This window comes from Oryctolagus cuniculus, chromosome 11, assembly GCF_051225735.1.
Source record: "Oryctolagus cuniculus isolate XC-2025 breed Fujian yellow rabbit chromosome 11, ASM5122573v1, whole genome shotgun sequence".
NCBI lineage: Eukaryota > Metazoa > Chordata > Mammalia > Lagomorpha > Leporidae > Oryctolagus > Oryctolagus cuniculus.
Window position 1 is genome coordinate 84,275,533 of NC_142877.1, and position 23,727 is coordinate 84,299,259.

General features: G+C 35.9%; 1 protein-coding gene across 18 annotated transcripts in view; it reads right to left on the minus strand.

Moving 5' to 3' along the window:
* PPFIA2 (PPFI scaffold protein A2) overlaps positions 1–23,727 on the minus strand; it is a 548,204-nt gene that overhangs the window by 105,511 nt on the left and 418,966 nt on the right. For all 18 annotated transcript variants that reach the window (XM_089307514.1, XM_089307512.1, XM_089307509.1 and 15 more), the window contains 2 exons: positions 8,831–9,052; positions 455–601 (listed from right to left, as the gene is read on the minus strand). In XM_089307514.1, coding sequence (XP_089163640.1) covers positions 455–601; positions 8,831–9,052 — 369 coding nt within the window. The remainder of the gene's footprint in view (positions 1–454; positions 602–8,830; positions 9,053–23,727) is intronic.

Genomic DNA, 23,727 nt, shown 5'->3' on the forward strand with positions numbered 1-23,727 from the left:
CCATCAGATTCAGCCCGCTGCTCAGAGTTGGCCCATACTTTCTCTAGAGCCCAACTGACTTAGGCTTACATTATTGGTCCTGACATTTATCAGATGTGCACCCTTGGGAAAGTGTTCATGTCTCGGAACCTCTGTGTCCTCAGTATAATAACTGTATCTATTTATCAGTGGTAGTTAGAGTTAAGTGAACCAATGCATACAAACTCTTTAATGCAGTTTCTGGTTATTATCTATATACAAAGAGATAATACTCAATATCTTATTATTAAGACAAATAATTTCCTTAGTTTTCTGGAAAATGAATTGCACAATGAACGTTACATTTGTTAATTGCTTCCACTCTAAATTTTAGAGGATAATTAGCCAATATCTGCCAAGAAATACCTTATTTTATTCACTGTATGATTTGAGATTGATGAGAATACATATATGGACCAGAATGGAGATACTGAACCTGCCGTAGGATGGCTTCTTTATTTGCCAATTCATTTTCTAGTTTATCATTCATGTCATGTATGGAGGTAGATTCTCTCTGAGCACTGAGGTAACGCTTCTCAAGGGTTGTGATTCTTTCTTCCATATCTTCCTTCTGTGCCATTGCCTACAATTAAAAGAACAAAAACACTCAAATCAGATTCTCTGACAGGTTATCTTATTGCCCTACTATTTAAATAAAAGATATAAATATGATTGCTTTCTTGAAGTATTACTCATTCCTTGTATAGAAGGAATGCAAGAGTTCATTCAACTTATCTGTCAGAATTCTTCTTTCATCTTGAATTAACCAAAAGCTTTAAAAGAAATGACAAATAAGAAAGCTCATTATGCCACAGAATTAAGTACAGTTATGAGTAGATTTGCAAAGCATCAGAGTGTTGTTGGGTTCAATTGCAAATTGTGAAACCATCTTCAAATAAGGAATGATAAACACTATTAGTACTTTTACATTTAGACATAATGAAGAGTAACTCAATGCTTAAAAGAGGAGGCAAGAGAATCATATATTTAAATCATACTTACAGTAGATCAGAAACTTGGAGACTTATGATAATATTATATACATTCCAATTAAATAACAATTTAGGGAACTCAATGAACAACTACCAACTCAATCAACTATCAATCAAGTTCAAATGAAGTTCAAATGAAAAAATCCATAATTTTTTTAATTATTCATTTTTTATTTATTCATTTGAGAGTTAGAGTTACAGACAGAGAGAAGAAAGAGAGAGAGGCCTTCTGTCTGCTGATTCACTCTCAAATGGCTGCAACGACTGGAGTTGAGCCAATCCGAAGCTAGGAGCCAGGAGCTTCTTCCAGGTCTTCCATGTGGTGCAGGGGTCAAAGCACTTGGGTCATCTTCCACTGCTTTCCCAGGCCATAGCAGAGAGCTGGATCAGCTGGATTAGCCTACTATGTTACAGTGTCAGCCTAGAAAGTCATAATATTTTAACCAGCCATTTTCTTTTGCATTTTTTTTTAACTTTTATTTAATGAATATAAATTTCCAAAGTACAGCTTATGGATTACAGTGGCTTCCCCCCCATAACATCCCTCCCACCCGCAACCCTCCCCTTTCCCGCTCCCTCTCCCCTTCCATTCATATCAAGATTCATTTTCAATTCTCTTTATATATAGAAGATCAGTTTAGTATACCTTAAGAAAAGATTTCAACAGTTTGCACCCACATAGAAACACAAAGTGAAAAGTACTGTTTGAGTACTCGTTATAGCATTAAATCACAATGTACCATACATTAAGGACAGAGATCCTACATGAGGAGTAAGTGCACAGTGACTCCTGTTGTTGACTTTACAAATTGGCGCTCCTGTTTATGGCATCAGTAATCTCCCTATGCTCCAGTCATGAGTTTCCAAGGCTATGAAAGCCTTTTGAGTTCACCGACTCTTATCTTATTTAGACAAGGTCATAGTCAAAGTGGAAGTTGTCTTCTCCCTTCAGAGAAAGGTACCTCCTTCTTTGATGACCTGTTCTTTCCACTGGGGTCTCACTCATGGAGATCTTTCATTTAGGTCATTTTTTTTTTTTTCACAGAGTGTCTTGGCTTTCCATGCCTGAAATACTCTCATGGGCTTTTCAGCCTAACCAGCCATTTTTAAACAAGCTAATCTAGAGATGATAATATGGAAATAGTTTACCTTTCCAATGGCTTTTATGTAAATTTGTTGATAAATAAAATACTTCATTGAGAAGAATTAGGGAAAAAATCAGCAGCAGAAGTGAGTAATTTCTGAAAATGCAAGATGGTCTTTTGTATAGGAGCCTAGAACTGAGGGGATGGTGGTAGTTTCCAAATATTACTTGTTTTTCCCGTATTTATTCTTTAAAATATTTATTCATTTATCTGAAATGCAGAGTTAGAGAGAAAGAATGACAGAGAAATGTTGGGTGAGAGAGAGATCTCCCATCTGCAGTTCACTTCCCACGTGACTACAATGACGGAGCTGGGCCTAGAATCCATCCTGATCTCCCTACATGCATGTACAGGTCAAAGCACTAGGACCACCCTCTGCTCATTTCCCAGGTGCAGCAGAAGGCGGTTGGAATGAAGGGACCACCTGGATGGGATGCTAGCATCACAAGCATAGGCTTATCCCACTGTACCACAATGCTGACCCCTCCACATTCATTGGATCACTCATACCTTTCAGTCTTTCTGTTATTCTTCTTCAGGGATCAGAAAAATTCCTATTATACCTACAGAGCAGGTCATTTTTTCTTTTTCTAAATAAAAGAAGGTCTTAAATGGACAGTCCTTCCCTCACCAGCACTTAGAAATGTAACCACATCCACACAAATCCTTAACTTCTAGTTTTCAATTAAAAACATACGTTTCACCTTTTTTTCAGAGGTTAACTGGTGTATTTGCTTGTGGATCTATGATTCTTTCTTTTTTAGGGACCTTGATCACTTTTTTTGCTCCTGGATTTTCAAAGTGATGGTGAAAGTAACAGCTGGAAAAGTAAAATAGGCTTACAAAGACATTGGTATGGACCAGCGGAGAAAGGCAGAGGGAAAAAAGAATGATTCCAGGAAAATAAAACTAAGAATCATAAATTACCTTTCTGATTAGCCATAATGAGATTGAAAGGAATTTTGCAAAACCATTGGAAAGTATGAGAAGATTCACCATCATTTAAAAAAATAATGAACAAACTGATACATCAGATTTATTTTTAATCATGAAAAAGTAGAAGTTGCACAACAGAAGGAAATATTATAAGAAACTACTTCTTGGTCATTTGTGGAAATTAGTGACATAATAACTAATGGTAACAGAATATGATTTTAGATGAATATGATGGAAGGATGGGTGGAAGAGAAAGTAAGAAAAGAGATAAAATAGCTAATGTTTTCATCAGTACGAGATATAGATCGTTTATTTTATTTTATTATTTTTAAAAATATTCATTTATTTATTTGAAAGTCAGAGTTAGAGAGAGAGAGAGAGAGAGAGAGAGAGAGATTGGTCATCCACCTGCTGGTTCACTCCCCCAGAGGGCTGCAATGGCCAGGTCTGGTCCATGCTGAAGCTAGGAACCAGAATTTTCTGAATCTTCCTCCTGGGTGGCAGGGGCCCAAACACCTGGGACATCTTCTGCTGCTTTTCCAGGCCTTTAGTAGAGGGCTGGATTGGAAGTGGAGCAGCCAGAACATGAAGCAGCAGCCATATGGAATGCAGGTGGTGGCTTTTATCCACTAAATCACAATGTTGCCCCCCCCCCCCAAAAGATTCTGCTTTTGTAGATATAATCAAGTTCAGATAAGGTCACAGAGCATGAATGAGGGCCCTAGATCAAATAACTAATGTTAGTATAAGGAAAAGGAGATTTGAAGACACAGAGACATAGAGCGAAGAAGGAGGGAGGTAGAGACTGGAGTTACGCTGCCACCAGTCAAGAGTACCAATGACTGCCAACCACCATCCAATGACTGCCAACCACCATCTGAAGCAAGGTAGAAAGGGCGAAGAAGACTCTGCACTGTAGATTTAGAGACAATAAGACTCTATTGAAAACTTGATTTTTGACTTAAAGCCTCCAGAACTGTGACAAAATAAATTATGGTTGCTCAGAACTATGTGGTTTGTGGTTTATTTATTATGGCAGCCCTGTAAAATGAATATACTCTGTGACTTCATTTCCACTGGAAATATGTTTTCATTAGCTTCTTTACTCAACCCTACTGTCTGTCAAAATCCTATTAAAACCTAGTTGGCTAATTATGGTAATAGTGAAGTTCAAATACATGAAATGAAATTAATCCATCAATTGGGCAAAAAACAGATTAATTTTTTGGGAAACATTATATACATAACCCTAGATTTGAGACATCACAAATAAACCTACAATTTTTTAAAGATTTCTTTATTTATTTGAAAGAGTTAGAGAGAGAGAGAAGGAGAGGCAGAGAGAGAGAGAGAGGGAGGCAGGCAGGGAGGGAGACAGTGAGGTCTTCCATCCACTGGTTCACTCCCCAATTGGCTACAATGGCCAGAGTTGAGCAGATCTGAAGCCAGAAGCCAGGAGCTTCTTCTGGGTCTCCCACAAGGCTGCAGCGGCCCAAGGACTTGGGCCATCTTCTACTGCCTTCCCAGACCATAGCAGAGAGCTGGATTGGAAGTGGAGCAGCCGGGACTCGAACCGGCACCCATATGGGATGCTCGCACTGCAGGTGGTAGCTTTACCTGGCATGCCATAGTGCCAGCCCCATAAACCTACTATTTATAAAACTTTTTATTTTAAATTTTAACTGTTTTCTAAATTTATTTTTTTAATCCATGACATATAGATTTTTTATTTTAAATGACTCCTTGAGAATGCTTACTTTGTTATTTTGTATCTGTGGGTTTCATTTCCATACAGAATTCTATTGATATTATGCCAGTAATGTAGAAAATGAAGAGAAAATTGTGAATGTAGCTTGAAAAATGCAAATTTCTAAGTATATTTTCATAGCAATTAATTCAGTAAAAGTCATACCTATGTTTCTTAATGAGTACTGAAATAGTACACATTTGTGCGAAAGCTGAGTTTTTGATACTTCTTGACCCTGCTGTCATGAGTAAATGTTGATTATCTTTTCTACACCTCTATTTCACTTCATCTTTTTTTTAAGCTGAACTACTAATGCTCACTACAGAACATTACTCTTAAGAATTAGACAGTGCAATATTTCAAGTGTGTTTAAAATGTCGCACATGGAATACACACTCAAAAATAATCGTTGATATTATTATTATTATTATTAATTTTGACAGGCAGAGTGCACAGTGAGAGAGAGAGAAAGGTCTTCCTTTGCCATTGGTTCACCCCCCATGGCCACTGCAGCCGGCACACCACGCTGATCCGATGGCAGGAGCCAGGTGCTTCTCCTGGTCTCCTATGCGGGTGCAGGGCTCAAGCACTTGGGCCATCCTCCACTGCACTCCCTGGCCACAGCAGAGAGCTGGCCTGGAAGAGGGCCAACGGGGACAGAATCCGGCGCCCCGACCGGGACTAGAACCCGGTGTGCCAGCGCCGCAAGGCGGAGGATTAGCCTCGTGAGCTGCGGCGCCGGCCGCTTTTTATTATTAATTACTATTTGTATTTACTATTTATCAGCAGAACTCATTCTATGATAGATATTACTTGTAGGAATAATATATGTGATTTTAGTACTGCATTTTTGATTCAGCAATTCATTTGGGAGATAGAATACTTAACTGCAGGCTGCATTGCCAATAATAAATTTTGAATTTACAAGTCGGAGAAATCTCTTTTCCTCTGTGTTATTAGGAAATTCTGAAAAAAGGGAGCTTTGTTTACTCCCCATAAACTACCACATAAAAATGCAGGAAAATATAAAGATTCTATTGATTTTTATTTTATCAAATAGATATAGCTCTCTACTAACTTACATCTAATAAAGTAAATTGTAACTGCAAAGTTCAAATAACACTAAAGTTTAAAGTGATATATATTTAGTTATTTAATCACTTAGAAAACTTTTGAAGAGATTTTAATAGCAAATTTTAAAGCAAGTGGTTTATTTAGAAAAACATGATTTAAATACTTTACTGAAAAGTTTAGTTCTTTGAACTGCTATGTATTTAAAGATACTGATGTTCACACAAGATTATTAACCTTCTTGGCTGAGAAGTGTAGAGCTAAGTCACTTTTATAAGATTGTCTATTTTTGCCAAATATGTTTACTGTGTCTATCTTTAATCAGTTCACATTACTTCTAAAAGGTCAAAATCTATTTAAGGAGCAACAAAAACAAAATATCATACAAAATCAGTTTTGGATGATTCTCAACAAAAAAAATCACACAAGTATACTCTGAATCATTAATGGTATAAAACTTTATAAATCATTATAGATATATTAGATTGTCCTTACATGCAAAGCAAAGTACATTTTATCTTTTAATTACATGATTGGTTTTTTCTATTTATAATTTTTCCTTAATTAACAAATATTTCTTAATTGTCCAATATATAAATCATACTGTGTTGACAATTCTATAAGAGTATCAATAAATTAACTTTTTAAATGATTCTATTAAGAAACTTGCAATCCAGTAGACTTCGTAGTGAACACAGCTTAGGAACTTATTCAGGAAAGTAAGTGCAGAGCTGGGGCTTTGAATATGATACCTTCTTTAAGTACATGATTTTCACATCTTATTACTTATTGGAAAGAATTATCAAAAGATTGATTATTTGGGTGCCATATTACAACTGCATTTTAATCTTAGTTGTTAATACTGAATCAATTACTGTATTGTATAGATTTGGAAGCAGCTCACGGAGGAAGAAACATAGGTTTTTAAGTCTGAATGATCCTATTTCTTTCTGGTGCTACAGGGAAATGCAAAGGCCTTGTACAAGTCTCTTCACCTCTCTAAGACCAGAGCTTGGCCTCTCTTGAGAAAAATGGGGATAATAATAAGCACCTCCACTAAGAAGCAGTTATGAAGAATTAGAGAAATTAAATAACAATGCTCCTGTAATAGCTTTCACATATGGTTGGTCCTTAGTAAGTCTTTAGTAAACTAGAGCCTGTGGCTTGAAATCTGAATCTGATAAATTTTTAATTAGCTTTCACAGTGCGCAGTGTGTGCGCATGAGTACAGAAAAAAAAAATTGTCATGCATTGAGAAAGGCAGGCTGAGTGCAAGCTCTGTTCACAGGTCTCATCAGTTTTAGCACTTCCTACTGTCTTGCACCTGGCACTTCACACATTTCTACTGCCTGCCTGGCATGGAAAACATTTGTGTTTGCAACCTCCCTTCACAGGTGGATGAGGACAGATATTTCTTTCTCATGACACCCTTCAAAGACATAGCTGCATACAAACAGTTATATTTTAAAGTGGTTCCATATGGAAGTGTCACATCTTGAATTTCTAACAAGAGAATGAGCACCTGGCATCACAGGACTGACGTGTTCCATTCGACTGGGCTTCTGGCACCTGCATCCAGATACCATTAGTTTTAAGGAGCTATTTTTTTTTTTTAATTGGACAATCAGGGCTAGAAGTGATATATGCCTTTCCTGTAAGTGGCACTGTGTTAAATAAATGTGAACAGAGGAGGTGAATGCTAAAATGAAAGGAAACAGCTAAAACCCCTGAACCAAGAGATAACAGGAATTACTGCTGAACTGAATGTAGCAGGTGAGAGTACAAAACACATGTAATGTAAATGAGTGAAATTGACATTTTAAGATTTGACTATTGTTTACAGCCCTTGTATATACTCTTAAGGAACAGTGGTTTTTCTACTTAATGTTTGTTGAATTCTTTATTTAGTGGAGGCTTAATTTTGTGATTATAAAATAAACTTAAGTATGTTATTATAAAAAATAAAAGGACAAATAAGAAAAGAAGGAGATGGGAGAGAAGGAGCATGGGTGGGGAGGTGGGGTAGTAACTATCATTATGTTGTCTGTGTATATGAAATACTTGAGATCTGTGCATGTTACATTGACAAAACAATTTTTAAATGTAGTACTTGAGTGAAGGGTACCAAGAAAAGCCCCAAGGCTGGCAAATGAGTTAATGAGAAAATGAGAAGAAAAATCAGACACATAGAAAAGAGTCAACTCCATTAACTACCAGCTAATTATGTACAGAAGATATAAAAAAGACACAAATACATGACCTAAAAGAATATATAAGCCTGGAAAAGGAAAAGTCACAAAATGAAATTACCATATATATACATAATTTTATTTTTAATTGTGAGAATATGAAAAGAGATTAAACTATCACCTCAGTGGATAAGATCTGTCAAAGTTAACAATAAATCACATTCTTCTATCTTTTTTGGTAATTTAAAGTACTCTCCCTTTTAAGTAGATAAAAGCAATGGTAATTCTAGCAAGAACTGAATATGTAGAAAAAGAGATTGCTATACATATGTATGCATACGCATATGCACACATAAGCATTCACATTCATAGACCCAAATACAAAATAAGAGACAATTTAAAATAACATCTTGGAATATTCCTGTATGTGCAGAGCATAACAATTCATGATTCATACATCCAGGGTTGTTTTAAACTAAAAGCTTCCAAAAAAATTAAAAACTTCAGAAAGTATCCAAGATCTGATATTAAAAGTTTCTTTTCATATGTAAGAAGGAATTGACAGAGTAAACTTTCTACCTTAAAAAACAAGTTTCATAACTAATATAATGTACCCTAAATTATGGCCTTCTGAGAAGAAGTGAAGAGTAAATGCCATTAGGGGGAATTATGGAAAAAGCATCTCTGAGCAGCATTCAGGTAGCAAAGAGTGAAAGCGTATGGCTCACTCACCTCCCTAATGTCCCTTTGATATTTAGTGTTCATTTCTTCGGTTTTAATGAGATCCTTTCTTGCTGTCTCTGCTTCCTGTTCCACCTCGCCCACTCGGGAAGAAAGAGCTGCTAAACGTTCTTTCATTTGGGCCATTTCATAGTTTTGCTTTTCAAGCAGTTCCTGTAGTTCCACTATTTGACTTGTTTCATCAGTCGAGTCTATAGAACCGTTGGACAAACGCTGCAGGAATAGAAAAAGAAATAGCAGTTAAGGTTTTCTTTATCTTTAATTTAAAATTTGTGAACTTAATGAAATGAAACTTACTCTGCTCACACCGAGAAATAAGAAGATTTCAAAAGAATTAACTTTGGAGGAAAACTAAGTTTCTTAGAAAACAGTTAACTTACATTAAATATGAAGGCAGTTCAGTAATTCGCAAACAAGTTAACAGGTGTATTTGAACTGGAGATTAACAAATATATATATATGTATATATATGTATATATATATATATATACACCCACACATGCACACAGGTATATCTTAAAATAAGTGGCAATTATTATTTTCTAAATATTAACACACTTTATATTGATATAATACAAATTTTTTTAATTAATAGCTAAGGATACAAAAATGGTGAAATATTTTGTGATTTTCCATGCTTTATTCTTAAATACACTCAAAAACAGAATCTTACACAATATTTTTTCAAAGGTTTTCCTGCTGTGAATCTGATCTTGCTGGAACAAACATATAGCATAGAAAGTTTGATTTCTGTATTTCTATCATCACAAAAGTCTTAAGTCCATATAATCCACAGGAGGAGGCTAAAACGGGTTAAATATTTGGGGATGATCTTTCTATTTTCTGAGAGGGCTACCTTAGAAACCAAGGTGACCCATGTATTCAGAAGTAGGCCCTACAGATTTTATATATATATATATATGCATACATATAAATATGAAATATCTCAAACAGCTCAATAGTAATAAACAAATAACCACATGAACTGGACAAAGGACCTGAGTAGATATTTCTTAAAAGAATCTATACAAAAGGCCAGCAGATTCATGAAAAAATGACCAACATCACAAATTACCAAGGAAATACATGTTAGAATACCTATTATCAAAAAGCAAAAGATAAAAAGAATGACAAGAATTTCAAAAAAGGGAACTCTAGGACACTGTTGGTGGCAATGTAAATTAGTACAGTCATTATGGAAACAGTGCATAAATTCCTCAGAAAATTAGATATAGAACCCCATGTGATCCAATAATCCTGAATGAAAGAAGTATATTGACAGCATATCTGCACTCCCATGTTTATTGCATTACTCACAATAGCCAAGAAGTGGAATCAACCTAACTGTCCATTAATGGATGAATGGATAAAGAAAATGTGGAATATGTATACAATTGAATACTATGCAGTCCTTCAAAAGTAGGAAATTCTGTCACTTGTAATAACATGGAAGAATTTGGAGGATACTATATTGACTGAAATAAGCCAGGCACAGAAAGAAAAATACCACATGGCCTCACTTACATGTGGAATCTAAATGTCTATTGTCTTCTATGACAATAGAGTAAAAGGGGTGGTGGGGGTGTCAGTGAGGAAAGCGGAGATGTTAGTCAAACAGTACATGGCTTCAGAGAGGTGGAGTAGCCCTTAGTGAGATATTCACAGCACAGTGACTACAGTTAACAATAATGAATGTTCTAAAATCATTGGAAGAGTATATGCTAAATGTTTTCACAACAAAAACTGATAAATAAGTGAACTGATGGATTTGTTAATTTGGCTCATTTAATCATTTAATGATTTCACATTGTGCATATACAAAAAATACTACACTGTACCCCACTAATATACACAATATTTCTTAATTAAAAGCTAAAAAAAGAAAAATGTGATACACCATTGCTGCATTGGGAAAGTTTTATGGGGAAGATAATGTAGGAACTGGGGAGAAATAATGCTAAGAGAAGAGCACAATAAGCAGAAACAGGAGTGCATGGGTAAAATGCAAAGAGAGTACAGTTACTTCTGCTTCAATGCTTATTTTCAACAACATGCATTTGCTCTCACACCATAGATATTTTAGGAACAATTCAAACACAATGTAAATTTTGTGTTTTCTTAAGTGCAATTTTGTTCTTGAGAAGCAGTGGCTAAAAACAGCAAGTTGCACTCAGCTGAAGTATATTTTAAGTAGGAATAAAAAAATGCATGCATGCACATTGCTACGTAAGTTTCCTACAAGTGTTACACGTTTACCTAGCCATATTTTACAACTCCTCATTTCAGATGCCCCTTCTTCTAGCATTTCACAATAAGTGAAACTCCTTATCCTCTGGTGCCCACTTCTCCAATCACATTTCAAGTATTCTTCAGTGTGAAGAGCAGTATTTATTGTAGACATGGTGAGATTCTTAAATACTTAGCATGTGTCAAACTGTGCTACCATTTTTATTAATTTTCTCATGTTTTAGTGATATTAATAATCTTTAGTGTTGTTGTGGAAACCCAATTTCCCTCTCTAAGCCCTGTGAGTTTTTAAAATCTTCTCTCTTTTTAAATTCTTTCTCTTTCTTTCTATTCACACACACACACACAACAAAATGCAGCCATATGTCAAATCTGAAAAATAAATATGAAAGTAGAGTGGTTGTGACTACACCTGTGCTTTTTTACCATGCAATTTTATACAGTTCATAATTTTTTGGAATGTTATTGCCACAAAGAACAGGATTACAGTGGAAAAGGGGAAGATCAAAAAATATAAAAACTGAGAAGAAGAAAACACAGAGGAAGGAAATGTGAACAGACAGCAAAATGTGTTAATGGGTCCAATAACCTAAAACAAGGAGAGAATATGGAGAAACTTCTGATCAAATAAAAATTAAAAGGGCAGAAAAAGATGGAGACAGACTTCATTTCCTTTTTTCAGTTGACTGGAGCAAAGTCTTATCGTGAGGAGGTAGATGTTCCATTATCTGCAGTAACACGAATCTCAAAAATAGTATATGGAGCAAAAGAAGCTGCACCAAGCAGCATCTATTCTGCTATTGTACTGATAGGAAATGCTGAACTCATGGTGAGGAAACACGCTGGTTATTGTTTGGGTCTGGGCAGAGAGGGTGACACTGATTACAAAGAGACATGAGGGCACTTTTAAGGGTGAAAGAAATGTCCTCTATCTTGATTTGGGTAGCGTTTATACAGGTATGCAAATTTCTAAAATTCCAAATAATTACGTACATCAAACTGTATATAAAACATATATTAATAAAGTTGTTCTTTCTAAAATTTGAGTGTAAGGCACACACACACACACACACACACAGAGAGAGAGAGAGAGAGAGAGAGAGAGAGAGAATGTGCCCATCTACTGGTTCAGTCCCCAAAGCCTGCAATGGCCCTGTTGCTGGTGCTGAAGCCGAAAGTGAAGTGAGCATAGGGGAACCTGGAAGGGGTTAAAGCGATGAGCTAGGAACTCAATCCAGATCTCCAGTGTGGGTGGCAAGGACCCAATTCCTGAAACATCACCACGGCCGCCCAGAGTCAGCGTTGATGGGAAGCTGGAATCCAGAGCCTGAGCCAGGAATAGAACCTTCCCACTCTAACGTGGGAGGCAGGCATCTGAACTTGGAGCCTAAATGCTCACTGTTAAAGTTACTTTTTGTCTAAATCACGAAGACCATTAAAAAGTAAAGTTTTGTTTTAAAATGTTTTGAGGCTGGTGCTATGTGTAGCGAGTTAAATTGCCGTATATGGGCGCTGGGTGGAGACCAGCTGATCCTCTGATTCAGTTCCCTGCTAATGTGCCTGGGAGAGCGGCAGAAGATGGCCCAAGTGCTTGGGTCGCTGGACTTTTGAGGAAGCCCCACGTGAAGCTCTGGCTCTTGGCTTCGGCCTGCTCTAACCCTGGCCATTGGGGCCATCTGGGAAGTGAACCAGTGGGTGAAAGGCTTCACTCTTGCTCTGCCTCTGCCTCTCCCTCTGTGTAATTCTGCCTTTCAAACAAATAAATCTTTAAAAAATTTTTTTATTACGTTTGGATATCTAAATCCCAAAAGAATTTGTAGAAACTTAGGTAATCACATACAGGTGATCTGAATTAAAGTACAGAACTTGAGTTCCCAGTTCAGCTCATCTATCTTTACCACACTGCTTACAGTTGTCAAATATAAATCTACTGGATAAAATTATATATGATACATGGTAGAGACTGGTACTGAGTCATATATATACATATATATATGATGAGTGTACATGCATGATGTATGTATAGAGCCCTTTTGTGTATTGATTTCATTTTTGCATCAAAATAAACTTATTTTTCAATTCCACTTTCCAGGAACTTTTTGAAGTGCCTGCCTATGAGGAAGCTTCAAAAGATTTGTGGAAAATGTGCATTATGAAAAAACTATATGTATGGGTTTTGAAATATTTTGCCCACAAATAACTATCTTTTAATCTCAGTTTGCATGAACTTTTTGAAGTAGTTTCATTCCTACTCATATATATGATACATACATAATACCATAAAATATACCATATATATGTATATATACTTGAAAAACAGTTCTTCAGTGCATTAAATGACAATAATTTACTAATTAGAAAAGAGACTCCAATTCTGTGCACCTGAAATCCACTAAAATCTTGTTTTAAATTTCCAATGTTTTAATGGGCTTAAGATAGCATGAATTTGGGGCTGGTGCTGTGGCACAGCGGCTTAAAGCCCCAACCCGCAGTGCTGGTATCCCATGTGGGCGCCTGGTTGAGTCCCAGCTTCTCCTCTTCCAATCCAGCTCTCTGCTATGGCTGTGGAAAAGCAGTAGAGGATGGCCCAAGTCCTTGGGCCCATGCACCTGCATTGGGAGACCCGGATCTGCTATGGCTTCCAGAAAGTAGAGGTGGTCCTACTCCTTGGATCCCTGCACTAGCAAGGGAGACCTGAAAGAAGCTCCTGGCTCCTGACCTCTCTCTCTCTCTCTCTCTCTCTCTGGCTCTACCTCTTCCTGTGACTATGTCTTTCAAATAAATAAAATAATTATTTTTTAAAAAGCATGAATTTAGCTAAATAAAAACAGTAATCAGAAAACTAAATAAAGCACTTTAATTAGCCTCTCAATTTCCTTTAAGCAACAGATATGTACTACATGAGCTACTTTGGAATATGGGGCTATCCTGGGGAACTTCCGATATTTCAACTTTTTCTCTAAAGTGTTTATGAATATTCTATGTCTAAAAATTCTGTAAACTTTTATGTACTCAAATTACCCTAAATATATTTTATGGTGAACTTAAAACATGTTCACATAATTTCAGGGAAATGTCATATTGAAGCTGTGATTTATAACTTAGAAAATGAATCTCTTGTTTTATTCCAAATTATTTTTTCTTGAGTTCAGCTTTCAAATGAAGTGTGACACTTTAACTGGAATGACTAATTACTGAATTAAAGAAAAAGTCAATGCTTATTTAAAACACCTTTATTGAGGTATAACTTACATACCACAAAATTCATCATTTTAAAGTATAAAAGTTCAATAGTATTTTGTATACTTTTGGGGTTTTCCAACTATTAACATAATGTAATCTGAGAACATTTGCATTCCATAAAGAAACTTCACACTCAATATCAGACACTTACAGCTGTTCTCATCCTCATCCCTAGGAAACCAGTAAACTACTCTCTGTCACTACAGATAACTGATTTCTGGACATTTCACAAAGATGTGATCAGAGGATGTGTGACACCACCATTTCTATATGTTTCCTTTTTTAAAATTTTTTTAAAATTTTTTTTAATTTTTTGACAGGCAGAGTGGACAGTGAGAGAGAGAGAGACAGAGAGAAAGGTCTTCCTTTTGCCGTTGGTTCATCCTCCAATGGCCACCGCGGCCAGCGTGCCTTGGCTGGCGCACCACGCTGATCCGATAGCAGGAGCCAGGTACTTATCCTGATCTCCCATGGGGTGCAGGGCCCAAGGACTTGGGCCATCCTCTACTGCACTCCCTGGCCACAGCAGAGAGCTGGCCTGGAAGAGGGGCAACCGGGACAGAATCTGGCGCCCCGACCGGGACTAGAACCCGGTGTGCCAGCGCCGCAAGGCGGAGGATTAGCCTAGTGAGCCACGGCGCCGGCCTCTATATGTTTTCATGTCTTAATTGTAAGCTCTGACTCTCTCCTACTGAATTAAAAAAATTTTTATTTTCTTATTCTCATAGTTTGCTAATCCTTCCAGAGAATATAGAAAAAGATGGCATAAAAGAGTAGAAATTTCAAATGTGTGTTATTATTAATTAACATCAGATATTAGAGGCTAAGTTATATATAAACTCTATCAGCAAAAAAGGGGCAACCACTGTGGAGTTCCATTTCATTTTCAAAAATAATTATACTATGAAGTTTTGTAGTGAGAGATGAATTATTCATTGTGTGGTCAAAGAAGTTACACTAAGTTTTTCAATCAGCATAAGTAATCAGCCAGTGATAATTCTTTGGTGGATGGAGAAACATATTGCAAACAGGGGAAAGTCTTACAATAAATGTCATCTGTGAGGCGAGAAATGTGGTACTAAAGGGAAGTAGAACCAAAAACCTAAATAATACAAACCCACACAGGGAAAGTACTCACAGGCAGAAAAATAATAAGAAAAAAAAAATCTCTCCAAACTCAAGATGATGGTGAACTGTAAGGTTAGTATAAGTCAATACAGGATGAAAAGCTACCTCAGTAAAAGATTTCATCAGGCCTCAATATCTATGAGCAAACTGTACAAGCAAATCCTAGATAAGACATTGATCCAAGGAAATGCATTTGAAAACCTGATATCTTAGCAAACATTTTCAGTCATTCTTAGTGGTCCTTGTGCTCCTCATTTTACTCTGAATCCTCAAGTTTAGATTTACTTCTAAATCCTCAAGTAAGACTATATATTCCATTAGCACAAAGACAAGTAATAGTAATAGCTAACATTATAGAGTACTTATCCAAAAACATAGAAGTTGTGTGTTCTCTGGCTCTAATCTTGAGTTAATAATAATTGCTTCACTTTGGTAACATTTATTAAGTTCTGACTATGTGCTGGGCACTGTTCAAAATGCATTATATGCAGCTTGTTGTGAAATTAATTAACAATCTTATTAAAGACAGAAAAGGTGTCTGAAGAATAGAGTGCATTTTTTCCTGACGCCACACTTACAAAAAAATAATGAGATGAGATTAAGATTTAAATTCAGACACTCTGGTTCCTAAAAGTATTCTCTTTTCTTCCCTCCTTCCCTTTTCTCCTTTTGTTCATTATTTTATTTCTCTTTTCTTCATTGTTTTATTTGTCCATTCAGCCATCCACCAAAACTCTATAATTTTTTTTAACTTCTACTATTGCAGATACTAGGTTGCTAAGAATATGAAGGTTCCTGCCTGAGAGTAACATTGTGTGTGTGTGTATGTGTGTGTGTATGTGTATGTGTGTGTGTATGTGTGTGTGTGTGTGTGGTAGGGGGAGCCAGGACCAAAGAAAGCATTCTAAGTAATTAATGACACATTTAAGCACTGGAGAAGACAAGGCTTCAAGTTCACTGAGTTTGCCTATACTATTTTTTGTTGATCTCCTTATTGCATTTTTAACTCTCAAAATAAATCCTGTCCCCAGATTTCAAATATTTTCTTAGAAATAGCCACATTTTATCTTTGATTTCAGGCTCTCCAACAAAAAATTCAAAGCTTTCTTTTAATTCTACATTGTGTCCTTAAAAATCTACAAAAGCCATCAATTTACAATTCTTGTAAATCTGGATTCCAGGAAAAAAGAAAAATTAAAATTAATATTTATATTATAATATTTCTATATTCATAATTCTTTAATTATGACTACCATTATTGCGGGAATTGAATGAGAAAATGTTGAACATATCTCATTATAAATAATATCTTAGGGAGGGGACCAGACATGTAATTGTTCCTAAATCCTTCTAAGTAATTTTGTTAAAGACTTACTTACTTACTTATTTATTTATTTGTAAGGCAGAATGAGGAGGAGGGAAAGAGAGAGAGAGAAATATCTTCCATCTGCAGATTCGTTTCCCATATGGTAGCAGCAGTCAAGTCTGGAGGAGGTTGAAACCAGGGGCCAGGAATGCCATCTGGGTCTCCCACATGGGCGGTAGAGACCCAAATACTTGGGTCACTATCCACTGTGTTCCCAGGCACATTATTAAGAAGTAGGATCACAAATGGAACAGCTAAGATTCAAACAGGAACTCTGATAGGGGATGCTCACGTGGCAAGCAGCAGCTTGACCTGCTATGCCACAACACTGGTCTCACCTCTAGATAATTTTAACCACAGATCAATATTATCCAGGTACTTTACTGATTACCATGTATAACTTAGTAGTCAATTCTGCAAAACTAGCATGAAAATGAGAGTTTCAAGTAGTAAAATAATAAAACTGATGAACATAATAAAAAGTGTAATGAGAGGCTGAAGAAATTAGCCTTCTTTATCCTACTATTGATTATTTAAAATATTTAATGTTTTAAATGGATAATGTGATTTTATCTTTTCTTTCTAAAAGATGGGAAGAAAATAAACCCCTACCATAGAGTAGACACCAAATATTAGCCTGCTTGAAAATTTCTAGGCCAGATGATTTTTTATGGTTGCTTCCTAATAATTTTGTTATTCAATGCTGAGATTGGCAGTCAGTGAAATGCAGTAATTTTTTTACATTGTAAAATATTAGTTTATTACAAGAATAAAATGTTATAATGTGTTATGTATTAACAGTGTAAAGTTATACAACTACTCTGTGATAATAACATTATGAATACATGAATAAATTTATTAATATAGCAATAATATATTTTATAATAGTTATTTGAAATCAGACATAATGTATTTTATGATTTATATTAGCTATTTTATGTAGGTGTTAAGTTCTTCAGTGATCAACTGGAAAAACTTCACAGACAGTACAAGGATGTAGTCGCTCTAAGGCCCATCAGAAATGCAGGCTTACTGTTCAGGACCTGACGCTGCCAAAAGAGCTAATTCCATCATCTCTGTGATGCTTGGAGGTAACCCTGGGCCAGAAAAAAAAAACATTAACTATGTCTCTACAATTATCTTATGGTTATTCTATCACAAAATTATATTTATTTTCCTAGTATTGTGTATTAAAATTAACATAGGTCTACTGGATAGCCTTAATTTCTAAGAGAAGTACCATATTCTCTCTGTACAAAGTAACTTCTTGATATTTTTATTTTGTTAAAATACCCACCTGCCTTTATTTTTTAAAATATCCAATGTACATTCACAAGCCTGTTTTTAATGTAATCAATCCTATTTTATTAATAACTGTAAAGTTAGTGTATTGTTTTCACTGAAATTATAAGCCAATTAAACTTTCTAAATATTTGTTTTAATTTTTAATTAAAAAAATTGTTTGAATGGATGAGAGAGAGAGAGAGAGAGAGAGAGAGAGAGATCATCCAACTTTTGGTTCACTCTCTAAATGCCAGCAAAGGCCATGGCTGGCCAGGCAGAAACCTGGGTCCAGGAACTCAATTAATATCCCCCACGAGTGGTTAGGACCCAAACACTTGAAATAGCATCTATCACCTCTCAGTATGTACATCAGCAGGAAGCTGGAATCAGGGGCAGAGCTGTGAGTTGATCTCAGGCACTTTGATATGGAACGTGGGCAAACCCAGTGGTGTATTAAGCGCTGTGTAAGACCTATCCCTCCGGTAAATTTAAAAGACAGATGTTTTTCATTGGAAGAACATAAATTTACTTTTTTATACTCCCATATTTAACTAGAATACAGTTCAACAGATTTCGTATGTCTAATATATGTGGTTTCATACAATTAAACTCCATTTAATAGTATCTTAAATCTAGATGAAATGTGAGGAACTTCTGTTTAATGTTAATAGCTCTCAGAACTATAAAAAATTAGCTACCTTGCACAATATAACAGGAAATAAACATGTTAAATGATTCATGTGGAAAAATATTCACTTACAAAATTTGTGAATCATCTGTTTAGTCTGAACAGGTGAGGGGAAACTGTGTATAGTACGTTTTTTTCCTTTTCTTTTTTCTTGAAAGAAAATCATCAATTGAAAAACTTTAAGTGATTCCTTGTTCAGCTATAAAATAAAGAGGTAATGCTTATTGGATTTTTCTTCCTTGTACTAAGTAGTCTGGTTAGGTACATAAGTATAAGTCAAGAATGTATCCATGTCCAAGAGGAAGAACATTTAATAGAAACTTGACAAAAACTGTCTCTTTCAATGTGTCTTGATTTTTAAAAAAAGATTTATTTACCTATTTGAAAGGGAGAGTCACAGAGTCACAGAGAGAGGGTCACAGATTTGCCATTTACTGGTTCACTTTCCAGATGGCCACAATGGCCAAGGCAGTGCTAGACTGAACTCAGGAGTCAGGAGCTTCTTCTGTCTCCCGCATGGATGGCAGGGGATCAAACACTTGGGACATCTTCCCCTGGCTTCTCAGGCCATCAGCAGGTAGCTGTATAGGAGGTACAGTGGCCAGGACATGAATCGGCACTCATACGGGATGCTGTTGTTGCAGATAGTGGTTTTACCACTACGCCACAACACCAGTACACTGTGTTGATGGTGAGAGAAACGGAAGATACTTGACAAAATTACCAGAAAATCTCAGGGAAAGGAGGATAAATAAGACTTCATTCTTTCAATTATGAACTTCAATGCTATTCTGAATTCTCTGATGGGCTAAGACAATAGACTAGAACAGAAAGAGTTCGCTAGAGAACATAACAGGCTGCAAATGGAAGTATGGGCTGGGACCCATACTGCAGGTCCCTAGTGTTCCCACTTGGTGTGTAGTTTGCTCTGTCATCTTTATGAGTTTCAGAATATAAGTGTGACCCTTAACTTTAACTGATATAATTTGGAGAAGGGAAAATTACTCCTGTATAACCACTTTTGTAGAGATTGTTAATACTGCTGGTAGAATTTTAAAGTCAAAAAGCAAAGATCCATATGAGATGGTTTCATTTGGCTTGTCTGGCAGTGGGTTATTGAAATGGTACATGGACAGTATTTTATTTTCAGAGAATAATTGTTTGCAATCTTACAGTTGGAGGATTTCAGAGATGCAATAACAGTTTAAGAAATGGTTGTTCACTTGTTACTTTGTCAGATTTTCCAGTTCTCTTTTCATAACTTTTTAAAAGAAGGACTGGCCTCTCTGGTCTGATTAAATTTTGAGGGTCCTTTGCAATTCAGCTAGAGTGACAGTGTCCCCAAGAGCGACTTGGCAGACACTAAAATTTGGGCCTCTTTATATTTAATTAAAGACTCAAAAGATAATTCACCTTATCTGTATCCCAATTAGGTCAAAACAATTATATGAAAAGAACTAGTGGTAGATATAGTAATAACAATCATGAATCAAACACGAGAGATTTATTTTTTCAATTTTTAAATAGTTAATTTTTGTCAGAAAAGCAAGTTTAAGAGTTAACATGCAAAAGTTTATCATCAGATTATGTCAATCAAATCTACTACTTTTAAAGATGAATATAATTTATTCTGATAACAATTCTTAGCAAACTTGTAAAAGGGAAAAATACCAAATCTGATAAAAGGTATTCACCAGTTAACATGATAAAATTCACCATTATTGATAAAATGTTAAGTAGCATTATAATTATAGACTTTTAGTAGCTTTATAAAGTTAATTAGCTTTATAAAGCTTTATAAAGTTAGTTAGCTTTATAAAGTAGCTCATAAAGTCAAGTAAACTATTCCGATCCATACTGTTCAACACTTATAAAAGTTTTACCCTTTAGGAAAGAGGAGAAGGGGCTGATGCTGTGGTGTAGCGGGTAAAGCTGACACTGCCTGCAGTGCCATCATCCCAAATGGACGCCGGTTTGAGACCCAGCTGCTCCACTTTCCATCCAGGTCTCTGCTATGGCCTGGGAAAGCAGTAGAAGATAGCCCAAGTTTTTGGGCCCCTGCACCCACGTGGGAGACCTGGAAGAAGCTCCTGGCTCCTGGCTTCAGATCAGTGCAGCTCCGGCCATTGAGAACGAATGGGGAGTGAACCAGCAGATGGAAGACACTTCTCTCTCTCCTTCCCTCTCTGTGTAACTCTGACTTTCAAGTAAATAAATATATGTTACAAAAATAAAAAAAGGAGACGAGAATATAAAATCCTCTTTATTTGCTTAATTGTTTAGGAAAGCCCAAAAGCACAAAAACTCAGAACTAGTACATCAGTTAGCAAGTTTGCTAGATGTCATATATATATTTAAAAATTAATAACATCTTTACATAGCAGTGTTAACTTACTAAAAATATGAAAATGAGATAATTGTAATAATAATAAAACTAAAACTAGAAAAATCTAATAATCTGTAAGATCTAAATAAAAAATAAACAATTTAATTGAAGAATATAAGGCATACACAATTAGAAAATCAGTGAAAAATAAGTCATGTATACGGGTAGAAAGACAGAATATCATACGGGTAACTATTATCTCTAAATTAATTTAAGAATCGAAGTAATTCTACTCAATAGGATTTAAAGATAAAATTCAAAAATATGACATTATTAAGCTCTAAGAATAAAGATTTTGGGGCTGGTGCTGTGGCATAGCAGGTAAAGCCACTGCCTGCAGTGCTAGCATCCCATATGGGCATTGATTTGTGTCCTGGCTGCTCTACTTCCCATTGAGCTCTCTACTATGGCCTGGGAAAGCAGTAGAATATGACCCCAGTGCTTGGGCCCCTGCACCCGCGTGGGCGACCTGGAAGAAGCTCCTGGCTTCAGATCAGCCCAGCTCTGGTCATTGTGGCCATTTGGAGAGTGAACCAGCAGATGGAAGACCTCTCTTTCTGCCTCTTCCTTTGCCTCTCTTAACTGTCTTTCAAGTAAATACAATAAATCTTTAAAAAAAGAATTAAGATTTTAATGGTTACAATGGTTTAAGTAATGTGGCATTCACACATTTATGTACTAAAGACATATTTATTAAGTGTGTCCATGTTTCAGGAACTATTACAGGCTTCTGAGCCTCATTAGGGATAAAATAAAGCCCCAAATACTCTTGGAGCTTATTCTTCAGATGAGATGGTGGAGAAGAAATTATAGATCTTATAAATAAATTAAATGCTGTGTTAGAATATGCGATCACATTTGAACACAGCTTTGATGGAACTGAGAGATTTAGTTATGTAACTATCTGCGAAAATGGAATTTCAGGCAGAGGCCAGTGTGGCTGGGTTAGAATTGGAGATGAAATCAGAAGGTAAGATTTTATAAACTGGCAGAGTTTTAAGTAGATGACTGACGTGTTCAGAGAGTATATCTTAAAACATCAGTTTGATTCATTCTGTATTGGAAAGACCATGGAGGGTTCATGAGAGAAGCAAAGAAAACTCTTGACAGAGGAGAGTACAATCATCTAGGTGGGAAGTGATAATGGACCGAATCAGAATGGTTAGTAAAACTGGTAAGAAGTAGTTAGATTCTGGATATATTTTCAAAATATCGCAATAGAATTCATTTCGTAATTTGATATGGTGATGTAGGGTATGGAAGGTGGAGGGGCATGAGAGGAAGACTTCTAATTCTTCAGCTTGAAAAGCAGAAAAGGTAAAGTTACCTTTATGTGAGATGGAGAAGAGGAGCAAGGTTTTGTATGCTTGTTTTGCTTTGCTTTTTGTGGGAGTGTCGTGTGGGCCTTAACAGGTAAATTTTTAACATTTTGAATGTGAAAATGTCTTGTAATATCCCAGTGAAAATATTCAATAGTGGCTAGATATATGTGTTTGGTTGCAAAATCTGATTAGAGGTAAACACTTGTAAATATTAGCATTTGGACACTAAAAACTATGAGGTTGATTGATATCATTGAGCATGTGTCAATTCACAGGCTGTGAATGAGAGTCCAGAAGCACTCCAACATCAAGAAGTCAAGAAGAAAGAGTTTGATCCATTAAAGGAGATGGAGACAAAGCCTCTGACAAGGTAGAACAAACCAGAGAACCAGAGTTGGGTTACTTATAATGCAAGTGAAGAAAGTGTATTCAAGAGAAAAGAGTGCTCCGGTGCGCAAATACTGCTAAGACATAAGCTACAAGAACTGAGAGCTGGCTATCATATGTATCAACACAGGTTTAGTGATGGCTGACTGTAACAGGACTGATTTTCATGGAATGGTGGGACAAAGGCCTTACTGAAATGATCAGAAAGAAATGGGAAAGGATGGGAACATCACAAAGAATGGAAAGAAAGCATCTGTAGACATTGAGTAGACAGCAAAAGAACTTTGCTGCAAGGAGGAATAGAAAACAGAGCAACAGTTTGGGGCTTAGAGACAATTTTGTCTCATGTTGAAAAAATTTTGTATGATACAGGAGTAGAATAGAGAGAGAAATAATTCATGACAAAGGAGAGAGCCATAAGAATTGCTGGAGAAATACACTTGACCAAATGATTACTTAAGACATTCAAAGAAGTAAAACAAAAATTTTTTTTTTTTTAATCTAAGGTTTATTTCTGAAAAATGTTTAAAGTCTTATGGCTAGTCAAAAAAACTCTTTCATCTTCTTAGACGCCTAGACAGGTATAAAACTTTGCTTAATGTAAATACATGCATACTTTGAAATCCATGAAATTAGATAGTTTATACTCTGCCTTTTTTCACCTGAGGTTTTCTTTTAATCTTTGTATACTTGTGACCAGTGTATCTCAGCTTCTTCTCTTCATGAGCCATACGACTTTGTACTTAATTCTTGTTCTACAAACCTCACAGGATTGTTACAGGGATCAATTAAAACGACTTATGTAAAAGCACCTTTTGAAAAGTGGAAAGGGCTTTT